At 40.1% G+C, this 18942-nt stretch overlaps 2 protein-coding genes across 3 annotated transcripts in view; one reads left to right on the top strand and one right to left on the bottom strand.

The window, feature by feature from the left end:
- LOC109963556 (AP-1 complex subunit sigma-2-like) overlaps positions 1-4372 on the top strand; it is a 5867-nt gene extending 1495 nt beyond the window's left edge. The window contains exons 2-5 of the mRNA XM_020606178.1: positions 6-161; positions 2394-2502; positions 2604-2741; positions 3517-4372. Of these exons, the coding sequence (XP_020461834.1) occupies positions 6-161; positions 2394-2502; positions 2604-2741; positions 3517-3564 (451 nt within the window). The 3' untranslated portion in view covers positions 3565-4372. The remainder of the gene's footprint in view (positions 1-5; positions 162-2393; positions 2503-2603; positions 2742-3516) is intronic.
- A 1055-nt stretch (positions 4373-5427) lies between these two features.
- zrsr2 (zinc finger (CCCH type), RNA-binding motif and serine/arginine rich 2) lies at positions 5428-11631 on the bottom strand. 2 transcript variants are annotated; one of them, XM_020610680.1, is made up of 11 exons: positions 11319-11631; positions 10257-10336; positions 10075-10162; positions 9875-9983; positions 9281-9367; positions 8762-8800; positions 7851-7981; positions 7490-7703; positions 7088-7143; positions 6889-6998; positions 5428-6790 (listed from the first exon to the last, which is right to left on the bottom strand). In XM_020610680.1, exons 1-11 carry the CDS (start codon positions 11363-11365, stop codon positions 5961-5963), a joined length of 1791 nt encoding a protein of 596 aa, XP_020466336.1. In that variant the 5' UTR covers positions 11366-11631; the 3' UTR covers positions 5428-5960. The 2 variants fall into 2 exon arrangements, with proteins under 2 accessions (XP_020466336.1, XP_020466345.1); XM_020610689.1 differs by having other exon boundaries at positions 6699-6790; positions 6931-6998.
- Between the last annotated feature and the right edge of the window lie 7311 nt (positions 11632-18942).

Genomic DNA, 18942 nt, shown 5'->3' with positions numbered 1-18942 from the left:
TTCAGCAGGCAGGGAAAGCTGCGGTTACAGAAGTGGTATGTACCGCTGTCTGACAAGGAAAGGAAGAAGATCTCCAGAGACCTGGTCCAGACCATACTGGCCAGGAAGCCTAAAATGTGCAGCTTCTTGGAGTGGAGGGACCTCAAGATTGTATATAAGAGGTCGGTGAGTAAGATAAGTTTAAATGGCGAAATAACATCCCCACTTTGTCTTTCCCAGGTGACATCAGCGTACAAACATACAGTATTTGAATGCATAATCATGCAAGCCCTAAACTCGTGGACAAACATTCAGAAGAGATGTATTTGCTTTTTCTTGTCACCTGGAAAGGACTTTCAGCATGAGCTTTATCTCTGTTTTCACTGTTGTTATTCCACTTTTTGTGACATGTTGTACAACTTAAAAACTTAAGAAAAAAGTAGCATGTTTACTTTAGATAACTCAAACCAAATCAATCGGATGCTTATTGTGAGACATTGCAGGGACAGTACTTTGCATACATTTTGGGTAGTTAAAGTATAGTGAGAATGCTTTGAAAAATAATGCCATGAATAGGTTTTGTTTACTAACACAAAGTGCAGTCAGTATACAGAAAAACTACATCAAATCAATATTTGCCTCTAAAATGGCACCAATTCTCCTAGGTGCACATGTGCACAGTTTTGCAAGATATTCTGCAGGTACTGTAGGTGGTTCCCAGAATTTTGGAGAAGTTGCCATAGCTCTGTTGTGGACTGAGGCATCTCAGTGTCCTCTGTGTGTTCGTGAAATCCCAAACTGACTCAGTGATGACGAGATCAGGGCTCTATGTGGGCCACACCATCTGCTGTAGGACTATTTGTTCTTCTTGTCACCAAGTTAGTTCTGTACATCGGTATTTATGACTCTGGTTATGTGTTTTCCGTCATTGTCATGCTGCAGAATTCATCTGGGGCACCTCCCTGACGATATTTTGTAATGGATACATATCTAAACATCTTAAGTGCCAAAAACCTTTGCACATCACTATACCTTCAATATTGATTGATTATTGGAGGTGATTTATTTGCCATAATGTGATAACAGATAGTTCTTGTATATTGATTGAGTCTGTTAATATAGGCTGTGAGATATTAGAAAAAATAGCATTTGGACTTTGCTAAAGCTTTAAACATTTCACAGTGGTCTAAAGAAGCTGCCCTCTGATTTCAGTGGTAAATTTTCTTATGCCATGCATTTTATTTAGTAATAGGATGTCTTAATATTTGTTTTGTTACATCACTTCTGTATTTGTGGTGATTTGTTGGGGTGGTTTATGAGAACCAGTTATTCACTGATTATTTTGTCAAGCACTGAGATTTCTGGCATTTACCTCTCACCTTCTGCTGTGTAATTAAAACCAGAAACACTCCCTCTTAACTTTTGAACAAAGGAGGACAATGATACATGTATATAAAGAATGCCTAATTTTTCCAGGATATGTGACTCCAGAGTCATGAAAATACAAAAGACACATCTTCATGTGGTTACTATAATAAACAAAAACAAACAATGAAACTGTCAGAACACAGTGCTGCAGTACTGAAAACAGCATTTCCTTACATCATGATGATATACACTTTCTATTTTGTACTTGTGTACAATATAATACTATGCAATTTAATATCCCTGCAATAGATCCCATTTGTAAAGAGGTTGTGATGTACTGTTTTGTTAATTCACATTTATTATAGTTTTACTTTTGTAAAAAAAAAAAAAAAAAGAAAAGTAAGCTTTAGTTGACTAGATGGTTTCAGTACTGATGGTTTTATTGACTTATCGATACCACTGTGCAAAAAAAATGTGGCCATAAAACCAGAAGCTTTTTGTATGTTTTGGGTGCATATGTAAAATTAACTCTATTTTTTGTTCCATGTTAATTTAAATTCTCTTTCAGTGAAACAAAAAAAGCACTAAACTGCTGTATCTTTAAAGACTGACTGACCTATCTCATTGAATCTCTGTGCTGTCTTATTAAATCTACAGTATGTAGCTTTTTTTCAGATATTCTTGTTGTAGAACTCTGCTCCAAAATGTGTCTTAATGTGGAGGGGGTCTGTCGAAGCCTCATGTGAACCAAACTTATTGAACAGCACTGGCAACAGTACAGAAATTTGAGCTTCTAAAAGATCTTGACCTCTGTAACCAATCAGAGATTTTCAGTTATATCTGCTTGATCATTTTCTTTCATTCTCATTTCTTGTAATTTTATAATGACAAATATCTCAAGAGCTGGGCAGAGTGTGGTTGAGCACAGTGGAGCAGAGAGAGGGAGTGCTGGATGGATGGATGGATACTAATGATATAGCTTTAAACATTTGCAGACTTGAATGTGAATATTGATCTGTTGCATTTCTTATTTCTTTATGTTGTAGATATGCCAGCCTGTATTTCTGCTGTGCTGTAGAGGATCAGGATAACGAGCTGATCACCCTAGAGATCATCCATAGATATGTGGAGTTGCTGGACAAATATTTTGGCAGTGTGAGCCACACATGACACACTCTTCTGCAAGAATCAAAGGTTTTGAGTCAGTAGCGTACCTCCTCTGATGTTCTGCTCTTTGTGGTATTGTGGCCTCACAGGTGTGTGAACTGGATATTATCTTCAACTTTGAGAAGGCTTACTTTATCCTGGATGAGTTCCTACTGGGTGGGGAGGCGCAGGAGACATCCAAGAAGAATGTGCTCAAGGCCATTGAGCAGGCTGATTTGCTGCAGGAGGTATTGTCAAGTGAACAGTACATGAACTAGGGTGGCAACTTATCTTCACTATCAGTTAACCTGCAATTGATTTTATAAATTAATCGATGGAGTGTTTGGTCTGTAAAATGTCTGACATTTGAAAGAAATGTCCATAACAAGTTTCCAGAGCCAAAGGTGATTTCTTCAAAGAACTTGTTTTGCTTTACCAACAGTCCACATGCCAGTGATTTCCTTTTAGTGGTTTAAGACAAAGAAATTCAGCAGTTATGGCTTTTGAGAAGCTGGAACCAGCACTTTTCTGAAATATTTACTTGAAAATGTATTAAATTTAGTAATTATTGCACCTCTAACTTGGTGTAAATGTCAAAAAACTACACTCAGCAACACTGTTTAACCAGAAAGGAGAGTGGGCCTAAGATGCAGGTGTATAGCTTTTTTCACACTGTGCCCACCTGCACCTGCCTGTTTATTTTAGGCTTGCGGTGCTTGATTAATACCCATCTCTTGTGCCGGTGCACTAAAGCAAGTGCTGTCCTGCTTGTTTGCATTGCTGTCTGGCTGCAATCGACAGAATACATGCTCAGTGATTTATTTTTAGCAAAGTAGTGCAGTACTATTGTTACAACAGCATGGCAACAGTCAGCCTGTTCCCATCACACATTAGTTACTTGCAATTATGACTCATGTACTATCAATTATTAATTTGGAGGGGTACTTTGTGCTACAAAATGTTGTCACAGATGAACAGACAGTACATCAGCAAGGTGTTTGTCCTTCTTTTCTTCATCTGCAGGAGGCTGAGGCACCACGGAGCGTATTAGAAGAAATTGGGCTGACATAAACCATCACATTGCTGTATCAGGCAACCTCCATGTCTCTCCATTATCGTTCTGTTCACCATCTATGTACTGTTTTCTTCTGTACTATCTTGTAATGTCCATTCAATGTGGTGCCAACTGTGGGTTTAATGTGTTTGCTTTGTACAGTCCCTCTGACTGTGTACTGCAGTATTGTTAGCATACGTCAGGACCCTGATTTCTTAACACTCCACACACAACAATGTAGCGATATGAAAAATCCAGCGTCATATTAAGATCATCATCACCGATTGCTGAGTTGTGTGATGCTAGGCTTGAAGGTGCTGTTGTAGCACGGTTGGTGCTTCTCATGAATTACCCTCACATTGCAGTGACAGAGCTAAGCCTCTGAATTAATAAAAAATGAATACTCAGCTCAGATCTTTGAAAAGCCCAGAAGGTTGTTTAGCAAAACCTAATAGCTGTTACAGTTTTTGCCTCTGGGGCACTTCTATCTTTACACAGTATCTACTCTCCTCAAATAACCTTCCGCCTGTGTGGTTGAAAATATAATCTGTCTCACACAAGAACAAAAAACCTTTTCTTCATGCAGCTAGGTGGAAATTACATGACTGTGCCCTTAGTGAAGAACAGCTAAATATGGATGCATTTATTTAACTGTATTTTATGTTACAGAAACAGCATATAACAGTATAACTAGCATTTTGATTTTCTACAAATTCAGCAAGGAGACATCATTTTGAGCTAACAACGTTGTTTTAAATTGTTGATGTTTGTCTATAAGGCTGTACATGGTCTGGCACCTTCATATATTTCTGAGCTTGTGCGCTTTTATACTCCAGAAAGGACACTTGGGTCTTCGAACCAGTTGTTCCTGGAAGTGCCGAAGTCCAGACGGAAACATTGGGGAGACCGAGCTTTTTCAGTTCGGGCTCCTATACTGTGGAATGGTCTGCCACGGGAGATTAGATCTGCTCCGAACCTGTCTGTTTTTAAATCACTTCTTAAAACGCATCTGGTCTTAGGTATCTTTATTATTATTATTATTATTATTTGTTTATGTTTTACTGGAAAGCACCTTGTAACGCAGGTTTAGAAAGGTGCTATATAAATAAACTTTGCTTGCTTGCTTGTATGCTTTTAAGAAAATGCAACAATGTAAAATGGCTTAAAAATAACCATAACCCTGCCGCGGAAATCACTGACACTGTCACAAACACTTCTACATGGATACATTTAACCCACCAATTAAGAGAAACCGAACAAGTCAGTGTTGAATCATTATCAGTGTAAATGTTTGCTTGGAGAGTTCTCTCCAGAAATTAACCATTTCATGTTTCCTTTTCAGTTTAGTGTGAGCGTGTGTGGTTGTGTGTCTACATATCAGCCCTGTGATAGACTGGCGACCTGTCCAGGGTGTACCCCGCTTCTGGCCCAATGTCAGCTGGGATTGGCTCCAGCCTCCAGCCCACCCCCCCTCCGTGACCCTATTCAGGAATGAGCGGCAAAGATAATGGATGAATGGATGTTTTTACTGTAACAGCTGTTTCTCTACCTTTAGTGTACCTTTTGTTAACTGTCAGTCTTATGTTTTGTTTTTTGTTTTTTTCCTGATAACGGACTTATTTTTCCTAACAAAAGCATTTGTTTAACATTGAAGTCTGTTACAGCCACTGGAGATAAATCTTAGGTCAAGATACAGTAGTGACCCAAAATAAAAAAGAAACACTACTTTATGTATTATGATACTCTTAAAGACTAACATATGACCAAAGAACACTGTGTTTGACTGTTGCAAAAGTGTCTGTGGAAAGCTAGCATACCAGAAAAGATTTAGGATAGCAAGATGTTTGATCAGAAAAAAAAATGTGTGTAATGGAGGGGGGGGGGGGCTCAATATACCAGTATTATTTAATTATCTCAATTCATTTAAAGACTTTATTTAGATTATCCTGAGGTTCTTTATGGAGTAGGAATGTAATATTAAATGCACATATCAGGATACATTACTCATATTTGTCACAAGCCATTACTTCTGAAAAACCACAAGGTGTTTTGAACATTCATAAAGTTCATCTTTAATGCACAGATCTCTCTTTTGTATTAAACGCATTTGACAAGTTTTTCCTTACATTTGAAAGTTAATAAATGTATTGAAAATGAATACCTATGTGTTGATCCTGTTTTACATTGTTTGTACCTACTCTGTAGCTCAGCAGTGTCACAGCTCCACTGATCGAGTGTTTAATTTTTAAAGCAAAGGCTAAATATTCACATATCTACATATTACAGATGGGTGCTAACTGACGGTCTCAGCAAAAATAAACTTACTTCTTCCTCCCTATACATTCAGACCTATAAGGAGAAAAACCAAAACAAATGTTCAGATTTTCCAACAGGTTCGCTCGTTCTTTCTCTGTCAGACTTCATGTTTCTCCCCAGGACTCAGCTTCTGGGTGTCAGCACTCCCATCTAAGTCACTGCTTTTCTGAATTAACTCTATTTCATGAATCTCTCCATTAGGACTCAATGCAAGATGGTTCTCTCTCTCTTCCTCTGACTCTTTGTCTTTTTCAAACTCTCCTGATGAAGTTGTCTCTTCAGGCAAATGGTTTTTCTTCTTATGCTTCTTCTTGCTCTTTTTCTTGCTCTTCTTGGCATGTTTGTGGCGGTGGTGTGTGTGTGTATCATCATTAGGGGGTTCCCTACTTTTATCTGGTTTATTGGGGCTTCTTTCTGCACTTGTGCGTTTCCTCCCTCTGCCTTCTATGTGACTGTCTTCATTTTTGTCTCTACTGTCTTGATTCTTGTGCCCCCTGTCTTTATCTCTGCTCCTGTTTCTCAGCCTGTCTTGCTCTCTGTCTCTACTTCTACCCCTTGATGCGTCTCTGCTTCTCCTCTGATACCTATCTTTCCTCTTGTCACTGTGTCTGGATCTGGACGACCATGTGTCGTCTCTATCCTGGTAGGAGGCCCTCCTCTCACTGCTCCTGCTCCTCCGCCTGTCACTCTCTCGTCTGCTGCGGGACCTCTCCGGTCTTAGTGGGCTTCTGCTGCAGTGACGCTGCCTCCACGAACGATCTCCGTATCGCTCTGAATGTAACCTGTCTCTGCGACGTCCTCTGATGCTGTGGTCTGGTGACATGTGGAGGTCCCTGTCTGCCTCCCAGAATTCATTGCCAGGGTTTCGAAATACATGCAAGAAGTTACAGTGTTTCCCTTTAGGGCACTTCTGTCTGTCAAACAATCCTGAGGAAAAACAAACAAGAAAGAGTAAATACACCAAAGTAAATAGTTTCCCCGCAATATTAATGCTTCTGTCATTTCAGTAAGATTAAATAAATCACCACATATTGCATTCTTCCACCGTGTAACAGGACATATCTCACAATGAAGCTGCCTGCCTGCATACCACCTCCCATTGAACCTGATGAAGGCCTCTTTACATTGCTCCTCTCTGGACAGCAAAAGAAAGACAAGAGAATAAAGTCAATAGACCATTAAATTATTTGGAAAAAGTCACAGAGTGGTTGTGGGATGACTTACGTCTCAAACTGAATGTAGACATTTCCTCTCAGGTGTGGTTCGTAATTGCAGCTCACCTAAAAGTGGAAAGGTATGAATTAAACCAAATATGTATTATTATTGGTCATAACTTGATCACCATCTCCGGGTCACAGTTTGTGTTTTTGTTTGTATTTAATTATTGTGTTCGTTTCATCTGGCTGCACTGACACAGAAATGTGTCCTCTGTGTGAAGGCTCTGTCATGCAAAGGTGCATGCGTAATGCCGGTTAGAAACCCGAGTGCATTTCACATGGCTGTGAAATCTAGCTAAGGAATTCAGGTTTTTCCAATTCCACATACATGGAGATGACAAAGAAATCAAATTACATCAGAAAGCTGGTATTTGATTGCATATAAACATACTGACTGCCCTGATCTTACCTTGAACTGCACCACCTTGCCAACACTCCTGAACTCTGGCAGGACATCATGGTAGAACTCCAGGAAAGACTCCTGCAGCTCCTCCTCGCTGTGTTCCAAACAAGCATCCATGTCATAATCATCACGGCGTGACTCCTCCAGGCCAAATGTTGTGAACATACCACGGACCATCAGAGTCAGGCTGGCTGTGGGATAAACGTGCTTCCGAGAACATCTGGGCTCCAGAGGTTAGAGAGAGGAGAATATAAAAAGACATGGAGAAAGACCTCTGTAATGTGTCTGTATATCCATTTAAAAACATCACTCAAATAGGTTTATGCCTTTAACTTTGTAAGTCACGTCAAAGAGAAAAAAACGATACCTGTCTCCAAATCGACACGCTCCAGTCTTTAGGAAGAAAGGACAGTTGGCGACGTCACGTTCTGTCCCAAAGTTCTCAGAATTCTCAGTCACAGGAGCTTCAGGATTCATCCACGGTCCTCCGTTATCCAGCTGGAAGTGACAACACAAACAAATAGTATGCATACTACATAGTCTGACTTGACACTAGAATTAAAGGCGCAAATTATCCATTTCATGTACCTCTTAGCTTTTAGTCTTTTGCCAGGTCCAAAGACTTGTCATGGATTTATTGTACTAAAGCAATCAATTCTTTTAAAAGTTTTTCCTGTATTTTTGGTAATTCAGATGTGTGGCAATTTTCTAATTCAGTGATCAGGTTAAAGTTACTCATGCTTGATATAAGTAAACTGAGTTCGGAAAATCAAAAGGTTAAACATTTCTGATGAAAGTCTTTTAGATGTCATTATAAATAAAAGTGACTTATAAATATGCACTAAACAGCACATTTCACAGTTTAAAAAAACTTGGCATTTCTGATAGTATATAATATAGTTTCCTGTTGCTTACCAGCAGACATACACATGACATACATTGTCTGCAGTGAGCCAATACTGTCTAACTTACCGGTTTGGCTAACTTATTGGTGAGGCTCTACAACAGTTATTTCTATTGCAATGATGCCTTAAATACTGTCTATGTATGACATTTAACTTAAAGTGAAAATATATACAGATTACTCAGAGTTCCATCTCATTAAGAGTAGAATACAATACTTAATATAACCAGAAAGTCGGTAAACCCTGGAAAATCGTTTTCATAATATAAAAAAGTTTCTTTGCAGCATTTTACCCATGTATTTTGTGAATTGTGAAGAAATCAAAATGTTCAGTATAAAGTTGTCTGTGTAATGACATTCATGCATGTTTATACCTGATTTTCAGCTTCATCCAACATTTTCTGAACAGCTTCCTACAAATGGTGTAAAGACATGGCTGGTGAAAATGTGTAGAAGTCAATATACCGAAGCATGTCTGTTACTGTAGGTTAAGACCACATTCACAAGGACTGATGGGCACAAAAAATAACTGGCATTTAAGAGGATTCATTTAAAGATTGTTGGACTCTTGCATAGCAACTTCACACAGTTGTCACACGAAGTAAAAGATACATCCTTGTGAGATCTGAAGGTGCTGTAAGGGATTTTCTCTTTGTGTACATCTTTAAAGTTAAGGAGTAGGATGGCTGTTTGTGCCATTCAGTCAAGGAAACATTTAAGACAAACATTGCATGTATAAAGCAAAAAGATATTCTATAAAGGAAATACTCAGCTGTTGAGATATGTTTAGGCATATGATCAACTTTATATTGAGTTGGACAACCTAAATACTCATGATTAAGTAGAAGAGGATATATTTCTTTTTGTTACTATCCTCCTGGGGCCCATTTCACCTCTCTGTCTCGCTTCTCCTGCTGCTTCTGTGCTTTTTCTTCCTCTTCTCTTCTCTGCTGGGCTTCCCATTCCTCTTGTATCATTTGCTATGAACACAAAACATAAAACCAGTGAATATTAATATTTTATGCAGAATAGTCAGTCAAAAAAGCTCACAGGCAATCATCCATAAGCGAAGAGCCCCAAATGTTGGCTAGTAATCCCGTGTCAGGTTCCAATTTTTCATATAATTTGGGAGTAAACTGTAAACTGTCACTGTCACCTGCTGCTAACATTTGAAAGTTTATTGAAGGTGGCACTGAAATGTTAGTTCCTTTAATTAATGCAGTTATTGTTGTTGAAACTGGTCTTTCCATGGGACTTGACAATAGGAAAACACACTATAAAACAGTTCCAGAATCAATCCTTTACATCTTCAGTCAAGCATTTAAAATTAAGCCAAGTCTCTTTGGTGGACATCCTACACTAAACATAAATTACCTAACCCCTACAATATGTCTATAAACTTATTATGTTTACAAAAAAGTAAGGCTGTTTTCAAACTGTGCAGGTTTCTTGAATTGTACATGCACTTTTGGATGGATACAAGTTACCTGTTCCTCCTCTTTTCTTTTCCTTGTAGCTTCCTCCCTCTCAGACCTCAACCTGAATTCCTCCTGAGCGAGCCTCTCTCTTTCCAACCATTCTTCATGTAGCTGCAGTCTAAGAAAACAACAGTCACAAATCAAGCACAATGAAGCTCAATACGAACGGTGCAATCGAGAGCAGCAGAGTGATGTTAGTATTGACCTACCTTTCCTTTTCAACAACATCATTATCCTCATCACCCTCATTTATTTCTTCTTCTTTTTCTGGTGTAGAACCTGCTCCATTTTTTAAACCTGTAATAGAGTCAGTGGCTAATGGTGCAACTACAAATGTAGAAATTACAATTTATCACATTTGACACCATCAACCTAAAGGTCATTGTCATACCACATTCTCTGGCCTGGGCAAGAGCTTGTCGTTTCTGTTTCCTTCTTTTTTTCCTCAGAGCAGCCCGGCGTTGCTTTTGACTAAAAATAATGATAATAATAAGAAGAAGAAGAAGAAAGTCAAAACAATGTTCAGTGCTGCCTTTTGAGCAAATCCAGCAACTTCATTCACACACAAGGAAAACACAAGCACATTAACACCTGTACAAACTAATACACCAGGAAACTGTAGATTGAAATTTAAGATACATAGACCTTTTTCATGGCAGGTACTTTTATCTGTCAAATGCTAGTGTCACATAACAATTAAGTGCTGGAATTGTGTTATTAGTTCCATCTGTGCTTTTTCTGCTATGAAAATGCTTTATGAACCTGACTTAAGAACATTCCAACAAGGATGTCATGATCCAAGATAGCAAGCATTATTCATAAAGTACATGTATTTGTAAAGAGCATGTATTTTTTATGTAAAAATTAAAAGGAATTAAAAGACTAAATCGGTGTTGCCCATCAAGCAAACACCAAATAAAAAAATACAAAAGCTATGTTTAACTCAAGGTCACTATCAATAAGGCAGAAACTTCTCCTGTGTTTAGCAACTGTAAAAACAAAAAAAGGGGCGATTTCACTGCAGAACGGTTCAGAATAAAAACCACAATACCTACACACTCTCCCTGTTAATCTAGTCCACGACTGGCAAGTCAAAGTACTGAAATGGCCCCTGTTTCACAAATAGAAGATAAGATTCACAAACCCGAGGCTGTCAGTCTACTTGTTGTCAATGCCCAGGATTGACAACCGGAAACGTGAATATTTTAAACTATGGTCAATGAAATCACTAACGTTATTGTTTTGATTTCTCAAATGTGGAAGACAGTTTTAATTGGAGATGACGTGCATACAGTGCAAGCTTCATAACGTATAACGTAGCATTAACAGCTAACGCTAACTCTGATGCTAGTCACAGCATTGTAATAACGTTGACACTTTCTTGCGTTATCTTTTACATATTATTAATTAGATGACCGAGTGGATTCAACAAGATCTAAAGATAGACACAGACCTTAACACTGGAGCAGAGATCAATGGGGGGCTGGATGCTGCCATCATACCAAAGGATAACGTTAGCTATTGGTAGCTTGTTAGTGGAAAGTTAGCTTGTTCGGCTAGCGTTGGCACGCCAACGTAGCCACTTTAGCTCGAATTGTTTCCTCTCATGAGTGTTTACAGAAAAAAACATGAGTCCACGTGTTCTCTCACTGAAAGAGTTATTTCTGACGTGGGTCTGGTTTCTCCAAGTGATGATATGACCAAATAATGCAGAGGTTGTTTTTTTTTTACCCACTTGTGGTCGAGGACAACATTGAGTTAACGTAAAGTACTACCGGTTTAAAATCTTCTTCGTCGGACTCGTTCGGCAGTTGGCATCCGTAATGCTGCATTACCGCCACCTTCTGTCTTTAGTCCTTGTCAATCATCTTCTAGCCCAGGCATGGGCAAACTACGGCCTGCGGGCCATATATGGCACGTTAGGCTATTTAGTCCGGCCAGCCGACCTTGTCCAAATTATATTATTAAATTACGTTATCATTAAACCTCATTCCTTTTGACTTTTCCCTGCAATTCCTGTGTTTCTCCCAGTAGGCACTGTAGACACACTGACCTCTCTACTTCACTTTTTTGCTTTGCCCTTTGACCCCTTCTGTAAAAATGAGGGTAAGGTAAGACTTTAATGATCCCACAATGGGGAAATTCCAGTGTGAAAGGACTGCTTTAAGAGATTCACCTGCTTTGAGTTATTATTTAATTTTTACATTTGTATACAACTTCATTTTAATTATTCTTATGCCACTTCAATAGGAATAATTGATGTACTGTATATTTGTTACTTTAATGGAAACAATGAGAATACCTTGCAAGTCATTGCAAATGGCAATGTAACTTTAATATTGTGTAGAACCACACCCATACACAGGGGAACCCGGGGTCTTAGTTGGGTCTAGGAGCGTGTGTGCTGGGCAGGGAGGCTGGGCGGGCGAGTGATGATTAGTGGCAGAGCACACTCCCAGACGGCATAACTGGGCCACCATTTTTTTAACCTTTATAGCCTATTTAACTTTTTGTGTATACATATATACGCGCGCGCGCACACACACGCACACACACACACACACACACAAACACACACACATATCTATGAATATACATGTATTATATATTTCAAAATATAGCAAAAACAGCCATTTAATATATGTGACATATATTTCTACAGTTACACATACTTCATCTGCATAAATGCTCATACACTGACTAGTAATTTATGCCTGCTTACATTAACTGAACATACGTCCCAAAATATGGCCAGTTCTTATGTCATGTATGCATGTGGTATCAAAATATGCCAAAAGTTAATACAGTGGTATCTTTAAGATTCACTTTTTTCTACCGCTTAATCCCTGAACAGGGTCATGGGGGGGGCCGGAGCCAATCCCGGCCCGCAATCGGGCAAAGGCGGGGTACACCCTGGACAAGTCGCCAATCCATCGCAGGGCTAACACATAGACGAACAACCACACACGCGCACACGCACTCCTATGGGCAATTTAGAGACACCAGTCAACCTAAGCTGCATGTCTTTGGACTGTGGGAGGAAGCCGGAGTACTCGGAGAGAACCCACGCAAGCACAGGGAGAACATGCAAACTCCACACAGAAAGGTCCTGGGTGGGGCCTGAACCTGGAATCTTCTCGCTGTGAGGCAACGGTGCTAACCACTGCAGTATCTTTAAGATACTTGCACAAATACCAAGTCACACTTTGGACTTTTACTAGAGAACTCAAATTTCCAGCCCCTGCACTAGCTTTTTAAACATCTCTTTATTTTGGCTATTCACATAATTTCAGGATGTGCTCTCAGCTATCTTTACTGCTGTAGGTGTGGTAAGCAGTACCTGGTATGGACCTTCCCACCTTGCACTGGACCATTTTATTCCTTTTAATCACCTTCAGTAGCACCCAATCTCCAGGTTTCACAGGTTCAATCTGCAGCTCCACTGGTTCTCCTAGAACAGAATTAATGCAAACTATCTCCTTGTATGTTAGCATTTTTACCATATAATCTGCCAGAGTTTGTCCAGCTTCTTCATCTGAACACTGGAAAGGTTTTAGCTGTGGAATGATGTAAGGTCTGCCATACATTAACTCAAAGGTTGTTAACCCACCTACTGTGGGGGTTACATGCATGTTTTAGAGTACTAATGGCAGGCAATAAACCCAGTTCTTTTAGAGTAGTTTGAAAATCCATATGCTGTGAACACTTTGCCTATCATGGCTGTCATCCCTCCTGTTGAGACATGACTTTGTCCATGGCTCAAAATTGCAGCATATCTGAAAAGACTATTTGGTAGGATAGGTTTTCCTTCTGGTCATTTATACAGTTCTGTTTTTTCATTAAAGGTCACCCCCTTTTTCTTCCATTTTTGAACATCAGCTTGTGGTGCTGCTTTCTGCATATCTTTTAAGACAGTGTGGTCTATTTGAGATGTGCCATCTACTGTCAGTAACACTGTTTGTGATGCTTTCTTAGCTTCCTCATCAGCTCTGTGGTTACCCTGTGATATGGGATCTGTCCCTTTAGTGTGTGCTGCACACTTACAAATCGCTACTTTTTTTTGGTAACTGTATAGCATCTAAGAGATTTAAGATTAGATCTCTGTGGTTGATTGGCTTCCCTGTGGAACTCACCATGCCTTGATTTTTCCATTGTTGTGCAAAAATGTGCACTGTTGAAAACGCATATTGACTGTCAGTGTAAATATTGGCTATTTTCCCTTCAGCTAATTTACACGCCTCTGTCAACGCCACTAACTCTGCTGCTTGAGCAGAGTAGTGTTTTGGGAGGGGTTTTGCTGTCAGTACAGCATCATGTGTCACCACAGCAAACCCGGTTGCATTTATTCCATCTGGGTTTTTCTTACTTCACACATCTACAAAATTAGTTATGTCTGCATTGTCATAGGGTACATCAGTTAAATCCAGCCTAGGGAGCACTTTCTCTGCTATTTCTGATAAGCAGTCATGAGGTGTCCCATCTGATGCTGTAGGAATGAGCATGGCTGGGTTCAATGTTGTGCATCTTTCAATGTTAGGTGTGGTTGTGATAGTAACAGTTGTGCATGAGAGATGTCTGGACGGTGACAAATAGGAGACTTTGTCTTGGAACAGTAACACTGCTACTAAGCGTTAGAGGATGAAATAGTACAATGGAGGCTGATGCTTGTACTGCCATAGATGCTGCTACAACAGCTTGCCCACAAGGTGGCAGTGCTCTAGCTACAGCATCCAGTCGACTTGAATAATAGGCTATAGGTTTATGTTTTCCCCCATAAGTTTGCATCAAAACTGACGTCATGTGTCCCCCCTTACAGTCAACAGTTTGAAAAAAGGGTTTAGAGTAGTTTGGAAAACCTAACGTAGCAGAATTCACTAGCATTTGTTTAACCTGTGTGAAAGCTTTTTCTGCTTCCTCTGTCCAAGTGATTTGATCTGCTGCTGCTAGCGGAATGTCATAGATCAGTGCCATTAAAGGAGCTGTGACAGCTGCATAGTTGGAAATCCAGCTCCTGCAAAAATGTATCATTCCTAAAAATGAAAATATTTGTCTTTTTGTTTATGGTGTGGGTGCTTGTAAAATAGCAGTTTTTCTGGTCTCATCTAAATGCTTCCCCTCCTTTGAGAGGTTGTAATAAGAGTGTGCATGAAAGATGCCAAGTTTGTCAGCTGTAGGCAGCTCTCAGTGCAGTTTCCCATAACAGGGGTCTGGTCTTGGGGAATGTTTAAAGCACAGTCACATAAGAATTAAATGTCTTCCCCATTCATTTTTAGACAAGGTTGTGTAAAAAAAAAAACAAAATGAATGAAATAAATTAACACAACATACAAAACACAGCATTATAACACCTTGTTAGTTTAGTATATCATTTTACTAGCGCAGCTCGTTTGTGTGTGTGTATATGTTTGTGGACCTCTGACCTGTCTGCTCCTGATCACAGTCCAGTCCTGTTTTCCAACATTTCTTCCCTTTTGTGCCTACTCTCACGGGCCCACTGACCAGCTTACTGCACATGTAATATGGCTGGTTGTCAGGTCAGCTCCGGTGTCCTGTTCCTTTGCCTCTACCTCTGCCCCTGTATGCACCTCCTCCCCTGCAGCCACCGCCAGGACCTGTTCACTCTGGAAATAAACAGCAGAAACTTCTCCTCTCTAGGAGCTATTAACACAAATGCAGTAGACTTCTTTCTGCCTTCTTTCCGTTTTTAAAATGGCTTTCTGTATGTTTGGCAAGTTCTAAAGTATCATTAAATGGGCAATGATTTACTTGATGTCTTTGTATCAAAACTGTTGATTTGGGGCAGGCAGCCTCTCAAATCAAAATTTAATCAGAGGCAGTGTATCAGCCACATACGTTCTGTTGAACTGGTTTTCTTTCAGTGCTAAAGATTCTTCTAAAAATTCACACATTCGTGAGGTTGGTACAATATACAGCAACACAACAGTTTTGTTGTAATGATTTAGGGCAGTGTTGCAATCGGTTCTTTTTACCATACTGACTCTGAGAGACGAAGCAGTCCAGGTAACTTCAAAACAGTGCTGATTTATTCAATGAACACAGGTAAAAATTAACATTACACGCTCAGGTATCTTGTACCTCCAACATGCAAGCAGGGAGCTGAAAGATGAAAGACCCCGAACCACAACACGCCTATACATTATCACTTCGGGCTAACAACATACTACAGGGAGAGACGGCGACCGTGACGTCTCCTAGGGACAGCTTTGCAGCTGGCCATAGCAGTAGCCAAAACATGAGGAAAAAATCAACATGTGAATGTCTGTTGATTATGTGGTGTGTAGCTAAAAACATTCTAACACGACCTCTAGTGCCATGTCATGACATTAAACATAAGAAAATATTATGGCTATGGCTACAGTTATACACATCATAATAATAATATTAAACATCCTGTCTCCTGACAGTCATCAACTTTCTATCTAGTTATCCTTGACCATAAGCCTCCTGCAGCACTCATGAGAATGCCTAAACTAGACACCCTGTCTGCTCTAAACATTCCTAATCCATCAAATATCTAACCAATATCTATCTGACTAAAAATACCTAACAGGGGTCCTGTCTACACCGTCCGGCGTCTCCTCCGATCCCGGAGACGTGGCCGGGGAAACCAATACCTGGTAAAATGGGAGGGTTATGGTCCTGAGGAGCGGTCCTGGGTTCCTTCCCGCCATATTGTGGACCCTTCCCTCACCCACGACTTCCATTGGGCCCATCCTGACCAGCCTGGGGGCGGCCGCGGGGGGTCTGTCTAGGGGGGAGTTCTGTTGTGCTTCTGCCTTCCTTCCTGCTTGGTCTTGTTCTGGTTTTGGGGTTTGGCTGTCTGGGAGCCATCCTTGTGGGGGGTTACTGTCATGACTCTGTTCTGCCTGTTTCCGGTTGTATGCTTTTGTTTTGACATAACTTCCTGTTTAGCTGTAGCTTAGTCACAGACATTTTACTTTAATCAGGACTCTACTGTTTACACCTGCTTTCACCCGTATTTAGGCAGCGTCCTCCCACCAGGACGCTGCCAGATTGTTCTAGACCCCAGCTCTGACTTTCCAGCGATTATTCTTGTACATGATTCACTTGTTCTGACCCTGAATTGCTTTTGACCACCGTGTTTTGCCTTATCCCCCCTGAGTCTGTTAGCCTGCTGTGTACTGACTATAAGCTATTATTTCTGTATAGCTTCTTCCGGTTCTTTTCAAACCAGGAACTCTCAATGAGACGAAAGAGACTGCTTTAGATTTTATAAAAAATAACCGTGCTGGTTTATTCAGAGGATCACAGGTAAAATTCACAGTACACGTCCAGAGCTCTCTCACCCTTCTACCTGCGCGCAGGCAGCAGAAAAAACTGAGAGAGCCTGGACCCAACAACCTATATAATATTAATCGTTTTTGGGCTAGCCCATGCTACAAGGGGCGTCAAACCGTGACGCCACCCGCTGAGCAGGAGATCACACCTCCCTGCGCTGAACGTGATCTACCCTGGGTGTCTGTGTGTATGTGTGATGTTAATTTGTATGTTAAACTGGCCAAGTGGTCATCTCAGGATGACGAGCCCTCGGTCTCTGCAGGACATCCCAAGACAAAGCAGAACTTGCAATATGTTAAGTGGGTCTGTGTGTGAATGCAAAACAAGCCGACTTGTCTTTGTTTAAATGTGAATGGGCTGTCTGGTCGCGGAGAGGTGCAGGCACCAAAGACAGCTGGGGACGATATGTGGGTTGTTAGATATGAGACAATGGTATGAGTTTTATAGATGTGTAATTGTATCACTTTTGGTATAAAAGGGACTGCCCTTTACCAGTCAGATAGAGAACTCTGCGCGACTGCTAAGTTGTGTACGACTTCCCTCCATGCTGCATGAAATAAAAGACGTCTTCGAAGCTACTCCGGGTCTCCAGGCATCTTTATTGGGTCCTGCACGTTTTCCACTACCACACCGGCATTGACCTTGGATTGTATTAGTGACCTGATGTGGATTCTGGACTTTTGTTCTGTTTGTTTTGTGTTACCAGTCAAGTATCTAGACTCTACCTGTTCTTCGTCTGGCGTTATAATTGAGTTCACCCTTGACATCATCGGCAGCTTTACCTGCCAACCCTGACAATTACTGTCCACAGAATAAAGACCAAGACAAAAACTGATCGCCAAATGACACCAAGTCTTCCAATATCTACAATTATGTCATAACCTTCAACAGTCAACACTGAGTTAAGGGGGAACACAGGCCTATCAAGACTAAATAGGTGAATTATTGACATTACACTTATTTGTCCCATGGAAAAAATATTATGTGGAAGCACTATGCATCTGTCTTGTCTCTATAGCACTTCATGGTAAAAAATATGTTGAACTTTTAGTTCAGATTTTTTTTTTTATGTAACAGTGATTTCATGTTGCAAAGTAGATGAAGCCACTGAGTTTGAGAAAATGACAGGACACAAAAAGATCTTGCAAGTTCTGAAGATTTTTGATGAATTCTCCTTCAAATACAGCGGTAGGCCAGCCAGGGCTGCTGTTCTAGCTGCACTGATATTGTTTTTGTCCTGTTGCACCAACAAAGACAAGGTATGTATAAGGGTGTGTTAAGGCCCACTGCTCACATTCAGTATAAATGTAATGCATTAAACATATGCATACCTGCTCTTCATTCTCCCATCTTCTCACCTGTTAGGATTGGATTTCAGGAGTTACAGTTGTTTTATTTACTGTTAGTATTATTTTGCTTTTATAATGATAAAATTTAGTATGACTGTCTGTGTTTCATTAGCAGCACCATGTATCAGTATTAACCTGGCTCTTATGCATGCATTATAGTTATAATATTCAGCTTTGAGTCAACTTGTAGTATTTTTCATCTTCTTGGAAAATTGTGCAAGAATAGATTGCATAGATAAGTGTCGTCCTGGAAACTATAGATAAGATACTGTTAATTTATGCTACTTAAGTCTGACGGGCTTGAACTGGTCACTCATGTCTGAAGCATGAGTAAGAGGTTTTTTACAACAGAATCAGGGAAGTAAGTGACACAGCTAACTGCATGTCCACTTTCAGTTAGAGAGAAAC

The sequence above is a fragment of the Monopterus albus genome, unplaced genomic scaffold (genome assembly GCF_001952655.1).
Source record: "Monopterus albus unplaced genomic scaffold, M_albus_1.0 scaffold4.1, whole genome shotgun sequence".
In the NCBI taxonomy this organism is placed as follows: Eukaryota; Metazoa; Chordata; class Actinopteri; order Synbranchiformes; family Synbranchidae; genus Monopterus; species Monopterus albus.
The sequence above is the reverse complement of the archived record's forward strand: the minus strand, read 5'-3'. Positions and strand labels throughout refer to the sequence as shown.

Bases quoted from the DNA above. Each gene is read 5' to 3' on its own strand.
- zrsr2 (XM_020610680.1), bottom strand. From the start codon at position 11,365: ATGATGGCAGCATCCAGCCCCCCATTGATCTCTGCTCCAGTGTTAAG. The intron at 10,163-10,256 runs GTATGACAATGA...ACTCTATTACAG, and splicing joins TGCCCAGGCCAGAGAATGTG to GTTTAAAAAATGGAGCAGGT. The intron at 6,791-6,888 runs GTGATTTATTTA...GTTTTTCCTCAG, and splicing joins GTGGAAGAATGCAATATGTG to GATTGTTTGACAGACAGAAG.